A 21,419-nucleotide genomic window follows, 5' to 3' on the forward strand; every position below is an offset into this window, starting at 1 on the left:
GGCCACTGCGTGCCTGAAAAACCAGGGGAACCTCTCTTTATTTTGAGAAATAAATGTTTTAAGGAGACACTGGGTGAAAGATTTACTTATTCCATATTACCACATTGAGACCTTCATGTAAGAGTAAAATTTTCTTTGCTACAATCTGTGCTTTGGCGGGGCAAGAAGAAAAAGAAAATGCTGCTCTGTGAAGTCCCTGAATAGCAAAGTCTGCCTTACAGTGACAGCAGCACTACCAGATCTCCCAAGGAAATGCTCCAGCTCTGTGTCATTTATCTCCAGGAATAACAAGCAGGTATTTCACTTCAGAACCCTGCTGACAATTTGCAAGGCAGGAATCGTGAAACACTCCTGCCTCGTACCTCTAAGGCAAGCACAGAGGACAGACTCCCATTTGCAGAGGTAACAGCAATGAAAAAGGAAGACCAGGAAAACAGGCAGGGCTGGGTAACAACAGGAACATTACTGAGGTGTGGATTTACATGGCATAGACAGATTTATACAGAATAACAGTATATCACATCTGTACTCATACAGCTGTGTAAGTGCACTAAATAGAGGTCTCTGGCTGCAGAAGAAAATGCTGATTATGCTACTTGTTAAAGGTTAAATTCTGGGCACGTTAAAGAGTGATTGGACTTTCTTAATTAATAAAATTTCTCATTGATTGAAACCTTAAATGCCAGTTAAACTGCTTGAGATTTTGCTGTTTGGCTACTGACTTCATCTGAATTGCACGTGCTAATTCTCTGCGTGAAGGGGAAAAGGCCTACGTGACCCCTCTACAAGCACTTCCTTGGATTCCTGCACCATCAGACATAGGCTCCTCCTCCACATTTGGCTGTGGCCCAGTGGATCTCAGCTCCCTTATAAGTTTAGGAAAGTCACAGAGTGGAAGTTGCACATGTTTACCAATGCAGCAGTAACAACCTTAGTTGGATGAGCTGCATTAAGGGACAATACCTAAAGAAAAGACAACACTCTGGGGTTGTCCTTCCCTATCCTAGGTAGGAGGGTGGCTCCTTGCACTGTCCTCCAAAGCAGAGATGATGTTACATCACCTTCAGCCTTGCTTAGCCCCAAATTCTACACCCTCGATTGCTTATTCCTGTAAGGATTTACAGTGAAATGCAGAACTTGGTCCTGGAAGATGAAAGTGTCCTTGCAAATGCAAAGAAACCAGCAAGTGTCAAAGAATTTTAATATACAATGCAGGAAAAAAATGCAAAATCCTACTTTACAGAGTTTTAGTTTTTCATAATCTAAGACTCTTAAAGAAATGAAAGCACAGAACATTAACTTAGAGGCAGATGCTTTGCTCCATCTACCTCCCATCCTACACATTTCAAGAATTATTCTCTAAAGGTACTTCCATAAATCCTGCAGAGGATTACATATGGAAAGGGAAAACCATAGTTCATCTGGCTCACAAATCCAAAATGTCCAAATGGACTTTTTTCAGGTATCAATGGGTTAACACCCCAACTTAAACATGGAGAAAGAAAACTCCTGTAAAACTGATACTCTGTTAATACAAGAAAAACAGAAGACACATGAAAGTACATTTTTTTTTAGCTAAACTACAATTCAGTAAGAGTTATATAAACATTTGGGAAGACATTAAAGATATATTTGAATATTAAAGAAAAGAATATGAAACTCTCCCTTGTAAGTTTTATCATCTGTCTCCCCTGTGGAAGGGGCTGGTACCAGTGTGATATGGAACTATCAAGGCATATTCCCACTGCTGCTGTCCCAGTACATCCTCCATGTTCAGCAGGGTGAACACCAAAGGATGCTCACAGCCAATACTTCTGATAATCAGCCTATCCCATGAAACCTGCATCCTTCTCCACTCCAAAAGCATGAAAGCAAAGCTCATGCTAACTGTAAAGGACACGCAAGCACCAACACACATCATCTCTTATCTTCTATTTCACAGGACTTTTAGCAATTGCTATAGTACAGTAAAAGGTAAGTCACCCCCAGCCTCCCCCTCTCTTGGGTGGTTCAGGAAATTTTCTAAGAGTCTTTAATTTCAAATCACCAAAGACCAAAATTTAGCATGAAAGTCAGTAGCCCGATGCAATAAACATATATATTCATAAAGACTTCAGTTCCATTAAGGTTTTACTATCAATAAACAAGGAACATAAAGTTGATATTCTGCTAAATGTGGAGGAAACTATTTCCTTTGTAGGAAGACGTTTTCTAGCCAGAAGGCAGCACAGAAAAAAATCCTTTAGACTCAGTTTCTCCCTCTCCTCCCAGACTCACTTTAGCCTTTATTCTGATCGAGCCATAATGCAACTTCATATGATGCCATAGGTGAGGTATTTTCCTCTTTATGGTAAACAAATGATGTCACAAATACAGGACTGTGATTTCACTGCAGAACTGAACAAGTGGGTATCTGATGCATGGAATGACAATTATTGTTCAGACACGAACAGCAGAAATAATTGCAAAAGTAAAACAAATGAACGACCACGTAAATTAATTTCTTTTTGAATCATTCTTCCTGTTTTCCAAGTCCAAATGATTCTTCTTTCCTATTTAGGAACCCTGAGGGGATGAAAAAATGTCCAAGACGGTGAAATTAAAAATTAGCTATTGAGCATGAAACATGCAATGATTGCACTTCATAACATTTTTATTGCCTTGGTGGTGTATGAATCACTTCATAGTTCCACACTATTACAATGAAAAAAATGACACCAATAAAGTCTGAGCAATTGATGTTATGACTTCATCAATCCGGGACTAAAGGCACTCACAGAATGACAAATGTTCTCAAGAGTGGAGAAAACCACCACCTCATTCTGAAGAAGCACAGGTTGCCTCTTTGTCTCTTTCTGAGGAGTGGTTATCCTCACCCCAAACAGATGGAATATTGGAACAATCCTCAGTACAGCTCCATGTGACACGACCTTGCTTTTCCTCTCTGAAACTGGGCAAATTCGGGTTTCTCGAGAGCTATGAACACAGCTAATGCACAGTGAAGCTACAGCTAACACAGAATGTTCCCAATTTAGAAAATTCTCACTCCTTTGAGGTTCTGCATCAAGACTGTATCATTTTAACCATGACCTGCACTTAGCCTGAATTTTTAAAAGTCTATAGATTCTGGAAGTATGAAGTAGAATTATCTTTACAATTTCACTAAACACAAAAAAGTTCAATTTATTGCTGCTTAAAGCTTTCAAGAGGACAATAATCTCTGCTTAAGGCAACAAAAGCAGCATCCAAGTAATCTATCAGATACAACATCAAAGGTAGAGTGCAACGAACTGACCTCCTGCAGGAAGAATGTACCTGCTTTTGACAGCCATGCTCAAGAGCTAACGAATGCAACCTTAAATTTCCTACTTAAAAGTTCCGCTTGCACATAACTAAATAAATATTTTAGCCTGGTTGTTCAAAAAAAATCCCCAAACTCCCATCTCTATCAAGCATCACTAAATCCAAACCGGTTCTGAACAGCAGAAACTAACAATTTTTTTCCTCTCTAATACATACTAGCTTTCTTTTTTTGAGTTGCTAGACATCTTGACTCAGGTATTAAAAGTCCCTGGTAGGATTCTTTCCTTTAATATAATAGCTCATATCCCTTATAAAATCATTAATAGAAAATAAAGCCCTTTTTGTTAACTCTAATCTTGCTTCCTTGCAAGTGTGCCAGAGGCATTTTAATATAGATCAGGTCATGAATATCACAAATTACAGCAGCAATGTGTGGCAACAGAAGATCAGATTATTCATATAACAGTAATACCTTCTTCCTTCTTTGATTAGAAAAAAGTAAACAGCATGCATTGATCTCCCAGCACAAAAAGTCACTTCCTCTTAAATCTGTGTTTTTCTGATCCTTACAAATCCAGGTTTACAGTATGAGGTAATGGCACAGCACAAACCTTAGAATGATGAACGAGGGATATTACAGGGTGTAATAAAACCTACTTCATTTTATGTCAAAATTCTCTCCCGTTTCCCATGATGTACAGGTATGAAGCTCAGACAGAGTAGGAAAAAGTTAGTAGGTGCTGTTTTCTATAAAGTTTCCTATGGCAGACTCACGGCAGACGCATTATGAACAAAGCAAATTATGTACAGGCAGGCACAATTATGGAAGAATTAATGAACCAACAAGAACAGCCCCGGCCATAAATGCAGTATAGGAAAATGAAATTAAATTCACAGTTAATTTATACATCAGTATTGCAATGCAGAAAAGCACACCCCATTAAAGTTCCTATTTTTCCTGAGTATTGCCGGAACAAGGAACTGTAGTTTATTTCCCTACTTGCAATGATACACTGGGAAGGACTCACAGGATTTTCAGACGGGTTCATAGTGAAGAAAGACAGGAGTAATGACCAAACAGAAGCATAAAGATGTTATTCACACCCCCATTACCCACTGCAGAGCCCCCCACGATGCCATTCCACCACAGGGTGCAAAAATGGCTTATTATTAGGAAAAACCTATTTCCAGCCACCCAAAGATTCAGTTCAAGTTACAATACAACAAAGAGGTGTTTTACCTTCAATATGTCCTATTCCTTTAACATAACTCAACAAGGCATCAGGTGATGCTCACATTAAATGCCAGCGGCCCAGTCCAAAGGACACATCTATTAGCCCCCAACGACATTTCGCTTCAAAGGAAGTGAACTTTTTTTGCCACCCAAATACCTCTGCTGAACTCCGATAAAGACCAACCTTGGCTGATAAAAACTCCACGAAAAAAATTAATGAAGACTTCCAAGATACCTTCCCCAAGGAGAACATTTAAATTCTTCAGCAATATGCAGCATTAACATCTGATGGGACAAGTCTGTCAAGAAGCCTTAGAAAGACGGTGCTGGTTTTGCAGAAAGAATTACCACCTCTGATTTTTGGGGCCAGGCTGGAGTCCTAACTCTAATTAAATTCTAATCTGCTTTTTCCAGGTTTCATAAAATGCTGTCTCAAATAGGCTTATCTTCTAAGAAGTATAGCATGATCTTCTCATTAAATAATCTGTTACAATGGGAACACATTAGTACTAAAGCCATAAAAGACTGAGGAAATTATGAACATTTTCCCCCAAACTAGTATCACTTTTAAAAAAAAGTGCCTTAGTATCACCTTAAAAAAAAAAAAGTACATTCACAAGTCTGCTTGAAAAGTGGGAACTTGCTGTTTAAATGTTTCTTCAATGTTATCTCTATTTTGTTCTTTAATTAATAAAGGGATACATGCACCAACATTATAAACACTAATTTGCTATTTAGCATCCCAAATTAGGAAGCATAAACATTTATGCACTTCATTAAACACTACCTAAGAACACTTTTGATATTAACAGGAGACAAGCTAGGCTGTTAAATGCAATTTCAGGGCACACGTAAGACACTGTAAAAAGACACTCCTGCTCTTCCTGTCCCTTGCCATAAAAGCTCCCAGGCTCCATCCTGTTGGCACCAGCTCTTATGAAACAAACCTTGGAAATCAGTGAGATCTGACTCATCTGCACAATCACCAGCACCAGTTTAAGGGAAGGGACAGGAATGCAGGGACCCAGCAGTGAAAGTGGGGTGTACCTGTTAGGCAGCATGGCATTAGATTGGTACAAGGCAATCAGGAAATTGGACTTTAGGAAGCATAAAACAAATACACCCTGAATTAAGACATCATTTAAGTGCAGGTGATGTACAGAGAGAAACAACCTGGTGTTTTATTTCTTCTATTCCAAAAAAGGCACTGCAGTTCTAACATGCCTCCTCCTCTCCTTTCCCCTTTTGCTTCCACCCACCCCAGCCCTTCAAAGAATTACAGAATCATTTAGGTTGGAAAATACCTTTGAGATCATCAAGTCCAACTATTAACCCAGCACTGCCAATTCCACCACTACACCATGTCCCCAAGTGCCAGGTCTGCCCACCATTTAAATACCTCCAGGGATGGTGGGTCCACCACTTCCCTGGCAGCCTGTTCCTTTCCAAATTATCCACATTTACAGGACACTGAAATAGGTTTCACATTAGAATAAACCAGTGCTACAGGAAGATGATGAAAAATAGTAAGTCTTTCAAGACTACAGAAAGCAGAATTGCAGTAGGAGAAAAGAAACAAATGCTGATAACTCAGGAACAGGAGCCTGAAAGGTAAATAATCACACCTGTATGTGTAAAATACATTAAAGGTTAACCAGTATCAGTAATATAACAAATGCTAAAAATTCATCAGTCCAGACCTTAAGTTATCTCTAAATCCTTAATGAGAAAATAATTCAGGCTATTTTCTTTCACTTACACATGATAAGACATAATTCAAATGACAAATTATTCCTCATAACTTTGCATTGCAAGTCTAACTTCAATGTAGAAAATTATTTTTATTTTTAATTTAAATTTGTACTAAAAGTGTCCATTATTAAATTATGGACCCAGACAAAATGGTACTAAATTTTCTATTGTACATAATCTTGCCACAAGCGTGGCAGTTTTTAAATGGTTTGAAAATACAAATACAGTAAAAAGAGAGTGTTTCAAGAACAGTAATATGGACACACTGAAGAGCTTTGTACCACAACCAGAAATCTGAAAAATGTCTTGGTGCCCAAAAAAGAAGTGCTTTTAGATTTATTTATTAAAATAAATTATCATGATTTTACAACTTACAGCTTTGAGTTCTTTGTTGTTTATTGGTTGTATTTTTTTTAACTGTGACGGCAATGGTGATCTACCTACAAGATAATAAGTGAAAAAGAAGAGTTCTGTGTTTTTGATCAAATATATTGTTAGAGATCAAAACAAAGATTTCTAAAAACAAACGATTAAAATTTCAGTTCAGAAAAACACTTATTAAAATACAATCAACCCCTTTTCAATAGCAAAGTGGATTTTGTACAGTTCTTCCTTCTAAGCAGATCTTTCCTGCAGTTTAGATCCACCAACTCCAGTAAAACTAAACGTAGGCCAAATGGGTCGGTGTTTGCAGAATTACAACCTATGTACAGAAGTGGTAACAAACTGCAACTCACTGGAAAAACCTTTGAAAATTCATTTTTCATTGTGAGTGAACTTACAGTATATCTTACATTATTTAAAAGCAGTTTACACCATGACAGAACCGCTCAAAAAAATGAATCAGTTATAGGAAGAGAGCAACGCTTCAAGTCAGCTTCTGCCATCAGCAAAAACGCCACACAAATCAAAAAACAACACTTAAGTAAAACACTAAGACTTTATTAAAAATCCAAAATTTATTGCAAATTGTACTTTGCAATTTCCCTCCTTTCTTCATTTTTACATGATTTATTGATATCCATGATTTTTTCACAGATGTACTTGTTGACTTTGGAGAGTCTCTGTGCAATTTCAGTTTCATCCACAGTTTCTTGTGCTATTCTATCATACAAACATTCTGAGGAGAAAAAAAAAGAAAAGAGTCATTAGGATATTTTTAGAAAATACTATAGCCCTGAGCTGGGCTAACTACACAAGAGACAGCACTGAGGAAGCACAGTATATATTTGTTGCAAAACAAGAGAAGCTTTCCTTGATTCACTGGCTATCTTGTTAAACTCAACATTTTTCACCAGGCTTGAATCTTTGGCATGACAAACTTCCAGTTATGCTGTGACTACATTAATAGGCCTTCTATACAGAAACAAGGCTAAACACAACCTTTGACAGTGTCAGTCTTGCCTGCTTAACTCTTGTATTTTCCTGTATCTCCACATCAGATTTAGTCCTTTCCCAGGTGAACTGTCTCACCAGAACTGTTGTTATCTACAGTTCCCGGTGAGCCACTCCTACCTTCACACCTTTAGGAGAGTATGTAAACAATACTGGTTAGGAAGAGAAGCAGTAACCAGTGGGAGAACACTTTAACCCATTTGTTTTACTTTTCAAATCTGTCCCACATTCTTTAACGTCTCTGTCTTTATCGGATGCCCTGTTCCTGGGCATATCTTGCTTTTATTAGTAGATTATTCGGGACAAGAACCATCTCCTTGCTCCTTGAACAACACACTTTGTGAACTTAATTGGAAAACAAAAAGCAAGCAACAGTAAGAACTGCAAAAGCCATGAGGGCAGTGAAAGTTGAGACAATTTGTCTTCACAGAGTTGGTAGTTTACTGCCAGAATCCTCCACAGGTTACTGAAATCTGAAGTGGTGTGACACACACAACTCCTTTGTGACAGGCAGGTTTGAGTTTTTCTTTTTGTTTTCATAACCAGAATGATGTATTCTGTTGTGTAGACTTCCCAGATTGGTTAAACCAACTCTGTTCTGCTTTGCCTAGTGATCTATTCCACTAACCATTTATTGCTTCATATACAGAAAGCCATAGAGATTATTGCTTAATTAACATGGTTTACAACATTTCTAATGCACCATATTAAAAAGTTACGAAAATTAAGTACTATGCACGCCTTGTAGTTCATTTGGAAACCTCTGAGAAGTTTTATAAAAGGTTATTTTGCATTAACAAGGTTTATAACAGTGCTCATGCATCATACTTTTTATCATTTCTTTATTACATACTACACAGTGGGGATTTTTAAGAAGCCATAGAGATATCAGACACATTAACAGCTAATGCTGTCGTTCAAAAACCTATTTTAAATAAGTTAGTCTGTGTCCACAGAATGATGAGAACATCTAAAGCAATGTGAATTTTATGTTGTAAGATGTACTGAATATAAAATAAGTGAAATTAATCGGCACACAGCCTGATAGCTGAAACGCTGATCATCAGTAAACCATGGTTAGAAATGCAACACCTAAGAAGAGGCACGTCACTGAGAATCTGAAGAAACCCATTGTGTTTGCAAGTCATCAGCTTGCCCTGCAACAACCTCAGGAACACTCCCGGGTTGTGGTAGATACACCTCGTAAGGTGAACTAACTCCCAGTGAGAGACAGGCTGTGTTATCTGTTTAGCCACAAGGTCAAGCAAAGAATCACTTGACTGAACTTGTTCATCAGCTGTAATTCTTAAAGTCAGTGTGACCCAGAGTGATCCATGATCCTCACAGTTTTTCTTCTTCCATCTCTTCCATTTCTATGAGGGGGTACAGTAGTAGTTTAGTACTCATATAAGGATGCTGGCCTAGGGGCTCCAAAGAGTGATTTGGAGTTTCTACTCCTTGTCTTTTGGCTTTAGAGGAGCATACAGACACCCCTTCGTATTGCTGAATGGACCAAAGATTCAAGTAGACCTCAAAGACTAACAGGGAGTTTCACTTCCTTCTGTCATGCCTGATCCAAATCACTGGCTATGGCAACCTGAACTTCCTCACACTTCACCTATTTTTCCACTTGCCAGTAATTTTTTCGCTTTGTTTTCTTCTCCACGGTGGGGCAAGACCTGCTAACACTGACGCAAATGCAAAGGACACGACAACATGGAAACTCATGGTTATGAGCTACCCAGTCCCACTAATGTAGGAAGCCTGCCACCTAAAACATTGGCCAAGCAGTTTAACTGGTCCAGGAGGAGACTGTACAGGCTTGAGTCTAACGAAATGGGAACCAAAGACAAGGTGAAAGAAACACTGGAAAGAGGAACATGGAAAACCAGGGCATGTAACAGCAGAATTCAAATGAGGGTTGAGGCTGAAAGCAAAAGTATGACAGAAAACATAGAAAAACGAGGAAATAGGGAACAGCTGAATTGCTGGTGAGGGTAAAGGTAGGGAAGAAAAGAAAGGAAGGGCCCCATCTGCCTCTCTCCATGTACCTGTTGGAGCATACTCCCAAACTCACCACAGTCAAAACAATGGGAGTTAGAGTTGTCATTTAAATGGCTCAAGCAACACAGAGTGGTCCTGACAGAAGTAGAAGAGGAAATTCTCACAGAAGCAACCTCACCAGCAGTGTTGAGGAGCAACAGGGAAACCAGAAAACAGTTTGCAATGGGCCAGTGAAAAATAACCCCTTTTTACTGTATGCTTGTCAGTGTGCATCTGGGTGACCAATTCTGTCTCCATTTGGAGCTGACAAGGGCAGCCACTGCCACAGAGTGGATTCCTTATGTGGCCAGCTACATGGGTAAGGATTGCACCTAAAGGCCCCAGCCAGAACTACAAAATCAGCATGGAACAGCTTCCACTTCCACTTAAATTCCCAAAGTAGATTAGTAAAAAGAATCTACGTCTTTTACTCATTTCTTACAGACTAAGGAAGATGACAGTACAAAGGTAAGTTTTCAATTTTCCCCCACACAACACAGACACAGACACACGCACACACTCAAAGAGGAATCATATTTTTTACTCCCAAACGTGGTACTTTGGCAGATTACAACACCTCTTAACAAGATCACAGTTAAGAGCACACAGCAACTAAGAACAGGAAATGCAGAATAATGAATCTCAATCAAAGGGAGATTTCTTTCAGCGCTACTGCAATTTCGTATGGACACAAAACCTAATAATCCAATTTCAGTATGTATTTCATGAGGAACCAACTCAGTTCTAACTTAAAGAGAAGCCTGAAATACCAAGAGAGACAGAAATGATGCAACACAGGCGTGATGATACAAAGGGACTAAAATTCACCATTTATTTTAAGTAAGGGAGAAGGCCTTCTCTCTCTCAAAGTACTACATACATGGACTCAGGCTTGTTACTGAAAGTGTCATTGCAATTTTCCCTGCCAGATGAGGTCAGCGATTTACACTTCCTGTCCCAATTCCAATTCAAGTGTAGCAATTAATTTTTACTATTTCCATTTCCTCCACTTAAAAGGGTAAAGCTATACTTTCTTGCCTTTGAAGGTACACGTATTTTATAGTCACAGCTATAATGGTTTCTGTGCCTCATGCCAGAGCTGGTTATATTCTGGATGACAGAATGTGGTAAAGCTACTCTCGGTCTTGTTAAAAGGAATATATGCATTTAAAAAAAAAATCATTCTGTTATAAATGAATTCTAGAACAACATATTGTTCTCCAGGCTGAGAGTCCTGCCCTGCAATGGTGATCCCCTCGATCCTTACTGAAGTCAATGTACAACTCTTCAGCTGTGAAGGCCTGCACTGTGCACAGCTATTGCAATGTGTTTGACTTTTCCTGGGTATGTATGCACTTCACAATGCAATAGCAGTCTGAATTACAGTTTTTAATCAGTTAATTTTAAATGAGCTGAAAAGAAGCATCTTTCAACTCAGTGATTAATGGTTAAACTCCAAAGCAGGAAGCAAAAGTTTTCAAATAACCTACCTCTGACAATGCTTAATTTGTGAGGTGAGAGAGGTGGCTTGGGAACGGCATCTTTCTTTTTTTTGGTTGCAACTCCTGTGACACTTCTGTTCTTGAGAACATCTGTTCCCCAAATCATAACCGCTAGATTTTTTGTATACTTTGAATCTCCTTGTGTTACTTGCAGCTGGTGCCATTTCTCCTCATCTACCCAAATTCCACTGCCAAGATGGACCTAGAAGGTAGTAATAATAACAACTTATCTATGGTATGTAGCACACAACAGTATCCAAGTGCTGTAGGAACATTAATATTAGGTACTATAATAACAGTAATTAGGGCTGAACAAATCCACTTTGCCTAACTCTGAAATTTCTCCAACTTTGTGGGTCAGGGAGTTCAAGTCAACCTCTACATATCATATAGTTCCTTTTTGTAATCACTACTTTTCCCCCCCACATAACCTGTCTCCTGAAAGACTGTGGTCAGGAACAGAGATCGAAGAAGGAAACAGTGAACACATCCAGTATTATAAAGTTATGCACAGCATATAAACCAAGCAGTTGCACCAGCCTAATTCAGGAGCAAGATGAAACTCTTCCCTTCAACTGAAACAGATTTTACTCAAAGCATATTTCAGAGGCAGTAAAGAGGGAACTACTTCCTGAGTCATATCCTGTACCAGTTGGCAAAATTCAGCCTGATTGTTTAAAGTAACTGAACGGGGAGAATGGATTTTGAGAGCTCCAATTTCAACATAAGCCAAGAGAGTTTGGAAGCCTTGTAAAGCTTCCAATTCTATCATGGTGTCTATCATGTGCCATCAATGTACCAGATGAATACTGTTTTGTGGTCAGGCAACGACCCACTGCTGCAACATCATAAACTTCCCATTATCCAAACCATGGGAAGTAGAGATATTTCACTGAAGTGGTAAAGCAGGATAATATGGTGTGAGACACTGGATTATTATATTAATTATTGGCTCGGAACAACTCAAGTGGTGTGTTGTGTGGGGAGGGACAGGTCAAACTTTGGGAAGGTAAGGTGATGCCCTGTCCGACACCCCAACCCCTGGGAGACTAACTGGGCAACTCTGGAGCAGCTGTCAGTCAAACAGATCCAGCCCAGATCCAGCTACAAGAGTCCAGGAGATAGAGTTTGAACAACCATGGGGATCCAGGGGTGATAGCTGTAATCCCTTTTTCTCTCTTTCTTCCCTTCTTTTTCTCCTAATCTCCTTTCTTGATATTTTGGGTAACTTAGGACCAAATGGGCTGGATTTTGCTGGAATGGGTTAGCATGTGCTGTGTCAGTGCTTTGTGGACTGCTTTATTTTGGTAGACTGTTACCCTTTAAACTTTTGCCAAATACTCTTATTTTCTGAAGTTTACCAATAAAAGAGAAAACGTGTGCAGCTTTCCTCCTGTGCTCTCTCCTTTTAAGGCATTAAAAGAACTGAAAGCTCTTCTAATAATCCAGAGGGTGGATATTGTTGGAGCCTTGTACATTTTCATTTTGGTGAGCTTGTAGCTCAGGTGCTGGTCTTACATATGGGTACTGGGAAATGCATTGTGAAGCTTTTGTAGAGTCTCCAAAAGGAAGATGCTCAAGCCTAGTTTTGCTTATTAGCCTTGCTCAGCACTGACTGTGCTGGGCTGACTCCCACAGGGCTACTCTGTGTCTCTACCACAAGATTCCCAGTGCTCCAGTCTTAAGATCAATGCAGGACAAGAACCTGAATACTGACTGTCCTTAGGATGCCATTCTGTGTTTGAGTCAATAGTCCTGACATTCATGACCCTGTGCAGCAACAGCGAGGAAACAACTCCACAGGTAACCAGCACAGGTCTGACACAAGTGCAGCCAAGGTGCACATGCTGGCCCCGTGTGGAACCAGAATATTTTGTACCTTGTATGTCTACACTGCAGTTCCTGGAGTACAGTGCAAACCCCTGAACTACCTCTGCACACAGAAAGCTTTGTTCACATGGTGATGAACTTCACTCAGTGGGACACACACTTGCTCACCATCCATAACAAGCTAAGGCGTGATCAAGGCATCCCAACTGCCGATCAGAGTTCACTGCACTTACTTTCAGGTCATCTGTAAAAGTGCAACATACCAAAAATATGTACCAATTAGACTGCTGTATATCCAAAACCTAGGTTTCATTAGATCTGGTCCAATGGAGGTCCTTCCTATAACACTTTAATAAAAACTTACTGCCACTTAAGGATTAAAAAAAAAATCCCATGAACAAAATCCTATTGCAAAACTGCATCAGGAGACTCCATTTCCCTTAACTGTTCTGCCCTTAGTTTTCTGTGGTTTTACTCCTTTCATGTGGCTTTACATAAACTGTGCCTGCTACCCATACAGATCTGAACAGTATCACGTAAGTCCCATTAAATGCAATGAAAATTGGACAAAGCTACTGTAAAATTTTATATACCCATAATTTTACTGCCTGTATTCAACCAGATACCATTTTTCCTTTAAATGGAAACCAGTTTTAATTATTAATAAGGGCTATAACCTCAAGAAATTTTTTATTACGACATCCTTCAAAAGCAACTAGTTGTTTAAAAACTTAAATAGAGTAATATGAATGGTTTGGCTACCAGCTATGTTATAAAAAGCAATTGAAAATTCTACCTTCCTCAAAGCATAAAACCGTAAAGCAAGCTGCCTTTCCCGCAGAATCTTCTACACTAAGGGATTCTAAGAAGCTTTTCACAAGTCTGCATGGTATTTAGATCTTGTAATGGACATAAATTAAACTAGTAATAACCACAACACCAACACCCCCTGTTTTTTCCCCTTCTCCATTTTGAGCTTCTTCCTAATTGCTTTTAAAAAATTCCCTCTTTTGGTACTCTCTACATATTTTGTAAGACAACTTCAATCAGGAGTGAGCAGATCTGCGCTCACAATTCAGTTATTTCTTGTTTGATCTTGGAAAAGTTATCTGGAAAAACAACTATAAGTTACTTAGAAAATAACTAAGATCAGGAATGCTGTGACATACCAAATTTTGGAATGTCTGTACTACATTAGTTGTAGAGAGTGCTGTATTTGATCAAAAATCTGATTCCTCTTGGACAAAATTAGGGTTTGCCTTTGCAAAAGATTATTTTGTCTCTTAGGCTACTACATTATTCATTAGCTTGAAGTTACTTAAAAGAAAAGAACAAGTCACAGGAAGTATTTTTAATATTTATGGTTTAGACAGATCATCTCTTCTTTGAACATGCTTCATTTATTAAAAAAATTATTGCTGGTATGAAACACCTATGCTAACAGCAACTATGTGACAGACAGCCACAGCCACAGAAATCTCACGTCTCTCTTTTTCTATTTCTAGCACTGTTATGGTAAGGAATTTAATCTGTCCATGTCTCAGTTTACCTCTCTGTGCAACAGGCCCAGTACTGTTTCCTATTAATCCCAAAGCTACGGGAAGTTTACTGTATTCCAAATTCAGAAGACATTTCCTTCTTGCTGGAAGAGCTGCCCCATGGGCCAGACTCTTGGCTTGATGAAATCAATGGGAAATTTACTCCCAATTTCAGCAACTGCAGGATCAACCTTCAAGCACAATGCAACAGAGCCAACAGCAAATTCAAAGCAATGCTCACCACTGGAACTGTGCTAACATCTGCAATAGATCTAAAATGTCTCTCAGAAGATGAACTCTTTTTTTTTCTTCTTTTATTTTTTTTCCCTCTTCTTTCTTTTCTTTAAATGAATGCCATGGGCTCCTTTTCAGTAAGTCTTTTCTCCCTCTGGAGGGAAGAGATTTATCTGCTTTGAAAGAATCCTACTCAGATCAAATCTGATGCCACAAAGGGCAGGATTTGTAAAAAAGTATTTCAACTACTCTAGTGGTACATGTCAATAAAGGAATAACGAAATAAAGCCATAAATAAGGAAAACAGAAGAAAACTACCCTCCAACACTCTAAATACATTATCAGTTCACATTTCTGGTATCTGAGCTGGCTGTAGCCCCAGTAAACAGGCAAACGAAGACCCAAAATTACAAAAAGAAAATCAAAGAGATATTAATATCTGTAAAGACAGAGAAAACTTCAGCAACAGAAGTGCCAAGAAGCTGACAGATGAAAAAAAGGTGCAGGAAAAGCTGGATACAAATACTAAAGGACGTGCCCTATCCCACAGAACTTAAGTGGAAGAGAAGGAGGTAAACCAAACTCGCACAGTAATGCACCCTAAGTGTTCATTGCACAAATATACACAAAATATACAAGTAAATGACATATTTAAATATATTAGGCAAGAAAAGCTATCTGAAGCAAATACCTGTCAAACTGCCATGATTCTACTATTTTTCACATACATTCTGTCCTCAACAATTATGTTGAATTCATCTTTAGGAAGGACAGACACTTGTGCAGTCAACCTCAACACAAATCTGAAAATGCAGTATTTCATGCTACTCCATCAGTAATTCCACTGTATGGCAAAGCTGGAATGGATGTTTCCTCCTTAAAGGTTCTCAGATTATAGTTCCAAATGCATATATATACCAAGAAACAGGACCTGCACAGGCATTTCTGAAGGACATATAGTTTTGTACAAGAAACATAACGCTCGTTTAATGATCACGGCAACAGCTATAAAAGCAGGCCTAGGTAGATGAGCAGACAATGTGTTAAACATGCTGAAGTCTGAAAAGTTCTCTGGCAAACTAGAGCTAGATGGTACTTCATCAGCTTTATAATAAAGTATCTGGAAAGTAGCACCACAACAGCTCAACTCAGTGGCAATGCTCCTACCAGGTTCAAGGGAGCCCATTCCATTCCAGGGTTCATAATTACCTCCTGGACTCCACTTCAACACAAACATAAGGGCTTCTCTGCAATATGACTACAGCACATTACAAACATTAAAAACCTTTTAGGAAAAAGTATTTTGGTTAAATAGACTAATGTAACTTTATAATGAGGGCTACTGACTTTGGTCAATATTTGGTGTATTTCTGGATGTCACCAATTGAAGATTAAGTCAATTTGCTTGTGCATGCATATTTAATAACTATATTCCTTGTGTTGCACAGCATTCAGTGCTCTCAGCACTGAGGATATTTTTCCATGCTGTTCATATTTGTGTAACTTCCCAATTTTTCTCAGCATCATAGTACATCTTTACGAAAACTGAGGAAGCTTCTATAAGCTGCTGCTGTGCAAAACCCCCAAGATCATGAAAATTTCACAAGAAAATCACCTGATGGACATTTGCAAATTATTCATGCTATATTTAAGATAAAATACCTTTCCATTCTCGAGAATATACTTGTCCATTACCGGAACAGGGGCAGGATAGTACGTTGATGTATTTGCCTCCTCATTGAAGGTCTTCTGTACCTCAGGCTCAGGTTCAATTGATTCAGGTTTTACTTTTTCAACCTCAATGGCAGGTCCTAGACAGTTAAGAAAAGAGAGCTGTCTGCTATCCCAGAGAACACGAAATCAATCCCTTCATCACCCATAGTTAGCATAAAATAACACATTAGTCATGTCCACTTTAAAGTTAGAAGTAATCTAAACCAAAATCCTACTTCTGAACATCAATAAATAAAAGTAGGATAAGTATCTATGCTTTATAAACATTAAAATGTTTAATTTTAATTTAAATGTTTAACTTTATTCTTAAAGCATAAGGACAATTACAGATATGGGTAATATTTCTTCAATGCACACTAAGGAAATTATGTTAAAATGACACTGAAGTTATAAACCAAAAGCAACAATAGTAATTCTTCAGATAAGAATTGCTATACAGTTGCATGGAAACCTGCATAATTTACTGTGATAATTACATAAATTATCCACATAGAACCACAAATTTGAAATTTGAAATATCTTTAGATATAATAGAGGCATATAAAAAATAGTGAGGATCTACAGAAATGCTATAAAGGAAACAGGTTACTTAAGCTAAAGTATCATGCACAGAAAGAGTATCAAAGGTTTAAAAACCCCACATAAATTAGAATTTTGATTGTCCAATCCATCCAACACTGATTTTTATTTTTAATGTAATCAACAAAAATTATGCACAGATTAAACAATGGAATACTACTCAGCATATGTTTGAGGCTTCAAAGGAGGATAATTATTTTGTCAGTCATCGACTTTTCTTTTTCATATCAAATTTATAAAATATTCCTAAAAAGACAGAAGAATGAACTAAAATAACTTCAATTAACTGGATTTCATGATTCCATTCATTGCAGTGGCTCCACCAGAAGTCTAGGCTATGGCCCCAAGCCTATCCTTGTCCCTTGATGTCTGTCTCTAGGATCACGAGAAGCTCCAGCAGTCACTGAAGTTCCAGGCAGGGGTGATGGCTCGGTAACACAGCAAAGTTGCCAGCTTAGACCCTGGACACCAGGAAAATGTGCCACTTCCAAGATCTCTAAGGATAAACTCACACACTCATAAGTGCTGTACCGGACCAGGCTGGTGCTGAGAGCACTGCCCCACTCTGCAGCCCAACCCTGACATCTCCAACAAACGACAGCTCGATCAGCAGGTCACCGTCACCCATCACGGTCCCTCCTGTGTTTGTGCACAAAGACCAAGCCCTGAATTGATCTCACTCTGCAAGTCACGCTGGCACCAGAACTCCTGTCTTAGTCACGGATCTTAAATAGTTCCTGTGCCTGGAACAAGCACAGCATTCATTCCTCCTACTTTGTGCAGTTTCATTTAGGGATTATTACACAGTGATAGCAGTGCTTCCTCCGTTGTCAGCATTTGACATTTATCCTATAGCTTATTCTACACCTACATACCCAGCTAAATGTTCTCAGCTGGCTGCCACTCAACGCTCAGCAACGACTAAAAGTTGTCTTGGCAACTCAGACAACCCTACACTGCAGTGCCACCAACTAAAGTGTCTCAAGAGCCAGCCCCAGTGCAAGCATGGCACAAACAGAGAAATCACAAAAGCATCCCATCTGCATTATAATTTCACTGTCATCTTAGTAAGCACCTCTATTGCCATGAAAATACAATGGTATGGCCAAGACAAACTAAACTTCCTAAACTTGAGACTGCTGAACTGATTCCGACTGGGGGAAAGACCTACATTGATTCAAGCAGCCAAAACCTGCCCACAGGATGGGCACACCTGAACAACCAGAATTACAGGGATGTAATTGCCAGGGTGACCTTAAGAAGTCATCTTTTAGCTGTTACTTTAAGAAAACATTCTTCAACAAAGGGCTATTTTGAGTTTTCTTACACTTTGAAAGTCACTTTGAGGAAGACACCTAAGTACAACCACCTTCTTCCTGGCAGGAAACGTTTATTTCAGTTTAAACACTTTTACTACTTGCTATTTAGGAGTCTTTTACTATTTTGTTTATAGTCATATATTGACACAGCTGCAATTTGGTTTCCAGAGTTTCCCCAACAAAAAGAGCTGATTAAAGTCCACAATAACCACAGCTCAGAAAACCTCTGTTGCAACTCATGCTTTACTGCTTGCTTAGCAGTCACCAAGAGAAAGCCTTTAAAAGGTCTTCTTTTATATTCTGATTTTTGATTGCCAAACAGAAACTGCCTCTAACCAGGCAGTTTTCACAGCCACTTTCACCAACCACCGAACTGCATTTTCAACCCAGCACGCTGTGAATTAGACACACAACCTGCACTACTGCCTGACTGCTGTGTGCCCAATTTACCACACACCACACTCCAAGCTTCCCCTCTCTACTGTAGCTCTTGTGCTCTGCATCTTGTTTTAAAGATAACGAATGGGACATATAAAAATACATACCACTATCTAAAGGCTTAACACTTATGTAATAAGGATCAGGAAAAAAAAAAAAAAAGACAATTTTTCAGAATACAAGAAGGAATTAAATGTTTTATTGCAAAATCTCTCTCCTTCTGACTGTAATTTTCTTATAATATCTGAGAGGCCAGCAAGTTCAAATGCAGAATGAAGAACTAGAAGGCTTCCCTTCACCATCTCTTTTCCTCTAAAATGCATCTTGGGCCACACGCTACTGAAAAGTTAGTTAGAAAGTAAAAATAAGTTAAGTGATAAAGTGGTCAATATACATTTGTAAGCAGCAAGTTTTTCCACATGGTCCACCAGAATTTGAAACAAAACAACACGAGTCTGAGGAGTGGCAATATTGGTACTTCCTGTACTTGACAGAAACCTTGGCATTTTTTTTTCTGGTTGGTTTTTAATTTATTAATTTTTTTACATCAAAAAGCCAAACAAATCTAGAAGAGCTGAAAACCAGTAATTCCTAATGTGTGGCAAGACATAAATCCCACTTCATTCTCCCTGTTCTGGTGTCAGTCCCAAGACACAGCAAACTGGATGGTTGAAATTAAACGGGGATTAAAACTAAAATCTTGAGGGTCTGTATGCACATGTTGATGAATTAGTGTTTCTGAATGAACGTGAATATACTCCCTGACTTTGGAGCAACACCAATGCTCAGCAATATAACATGAAAATGAAGTATTTATCAGGGAGCTAACACCACCCAAGCATTACTGCTGTAAAACTTCACTACTACTGGTTACATACAGCCAGAGAAAACTGCACAGATCTTGCCATGGAGACAAATTTTTTTTAAGAAGGTTTTGAAATTATTCTTTTGCAATCCAAGGACAGTTTAAAGTCCCTACAGGGGAGACTCAGTTATTTAATACTCTACCTCACTCTCTATTGATAAAAAGAGGGCAAATTAGTGTGTTTTCAGGTGATAAACTACAAAGGTCTACAACCACAGGGCTTCCTGATCCCAAAGCAGGCAAGGCAAGAGGCTGCCCACGTTCCTCCAGGAACTCAAATGAAGGATACCATAACCTCTTCTACAACAGTCATCACATTTTTCCACTGTTTTGGTCCCTAGAGCCCTGGTCAAATGCCTGCCTCCTGCAGGAAGTGATCTGTTGGGCAATAACACGCTAAAACCATAAAGATTAAACATATCTCCCCAGATCAGCACTGATTTCACTACTGGTATTGGCCACATCCGCCTTCAAGGCTCTTTTATGACAAAGAGCAATCCAGTGTCACCACGTGGAAGATGAAGAACCTCACTCCTCCCACCAGAGTGGCTCAAGTTTAGCAGCAGAGATGAAGGCCTAGATCTAAACACATTGACTTCCAGCTCCTCACTGAAATCAAACCGTTGATGGGAAATTAGGAGACTGACTACTTGACTGAGCCTTAGCTCAAGAGGCTGTTCTGTATTTGATCTGCAGGTTTAAAATGGCAACAGGCACGCATTTCCCACAGCTGCAATTCATCAGCACAAACCAGCTGTCATCTCATGCAAAGAAATCAGAAGTCTCTAAGGTGAAACAGAAATGCAATTAGTTTGCATTAAGTCCAGCCTGCTAGAAGTGCAGCGTAACATAAATTACATGTAATTTGAAACTCTAGGTTTAAGAGATCACTGCAACTGAAGATGAATTCAGGATGTAATTTATTTTCGGAACAATTTTCAGAGATTATTCACATACCCAAACATACCTCATTTGTAAGATGGAAAAGGAAGACTAAAAAAGTCTTTACGTATCTATTTCTTGATTAAAAGTAACACTTTTTCATACTGCCATCAGACTCTCCAATTTATAATGTGCTGAAGATGTCTCCCTTGCTAATTATTCATAAGTTTTGTATTGATCTTTCTAGAACACAGTCGTTTCTCTACTGTGAATGAGGCTACAAGGAAAGGCAACAGAGTAAGTAGAAGTTAATACAGAGTCTTAGGAAATACAAACCCTGTGAAGGACACAGCCCACAGGGCCAAACTCTACCTTTGTCACCATGAAAAGTTCCTTACCAATAATAACAAGAGATTTCTTTTTTTTGAATTACCTATAGCTGATATTTGTCCAGGTATGTGATTAAATTAAAAGAACTTGTCTCCAATGTAATTGAGATTTATTTTCAGTTGTAAAGCAGGTGCCAGACTGATATAATGGAAACTCATGCCCAATATTTAGAGAAGATTCAGTATTTTTTCCAGGAGGTTTTGGGGTTTCTTTTCCTCTTTATTTTTTTTCCCCCCTTTTTCTTCTAAAGTTTCTTTTTTTGGCTCAAGAGAAAAATGCATCCTTTTTCTTAAAGTGAGAGAAACAAGACAGAATTCAGTAGCTGTCTTCATTTCACTGCTGGTCTCACCATTCCAATTGCTGTCAAGTCTACCAACTAAA

General features: G+C 38.8%; 1 protein-coding gene across 4 annotated transcripts in view; it reads right to left on the bottom strand.

The window, feature by feature from the left end:
• Positions 1 to 21,419, bottom strand: part of LOC127476644 (BEN domain-containing protein 5-like) — a 906,516-nt gene that overhangs the window by 326,726 nt on the left and 558,371 nt on the right. For 2 of the 4 annotated variants that reach the window (XM_051799798.1, XM_051799789.1), the window contains exons 4-6: positions 16,494 to 16,642; positions 11,218 to 11,431; positions 7,211 to 7,409 (exon numbers count right to left, since the gene is read on the bottom strand). The exons of the other annotated variants lie outside the window; for them this stretch is intronic. In XM_051799798.1, coding sequence (XP_051655758.1) covers positions 7,249 to 7,409; positions 11,218 to 11,431; positions 16,494 to 16,642 — 524 coding nt within the window. In that variant the 3' untranslated portion in view covers positions 7,211 to 7,248. Of the gene's footprint in view, positions 1 to 7,210; positions 7,410 to 11,217; positions 11,432 to 16,493; positions 16,643 to 21,419 lie in introns of those variants that run through there. 4 annotated transcript variants of the gene reach the window in all.

This window comes from Manacus candei, unplaced genomic scaffold (genome assembly GCF_025592945.1).
Source record: "Manacus candei isolate 608988 ecotype Guabito, Panama unplaced genomic scaffold, ASM2559294v1 h1tg000005l, whole genome shotgun sequence".
Lineage (NCBI taxonomy): Eukaryota > Metazoa > Chordata > Aves > Passeriformes > Pipridae > Manacus > Manacus candei.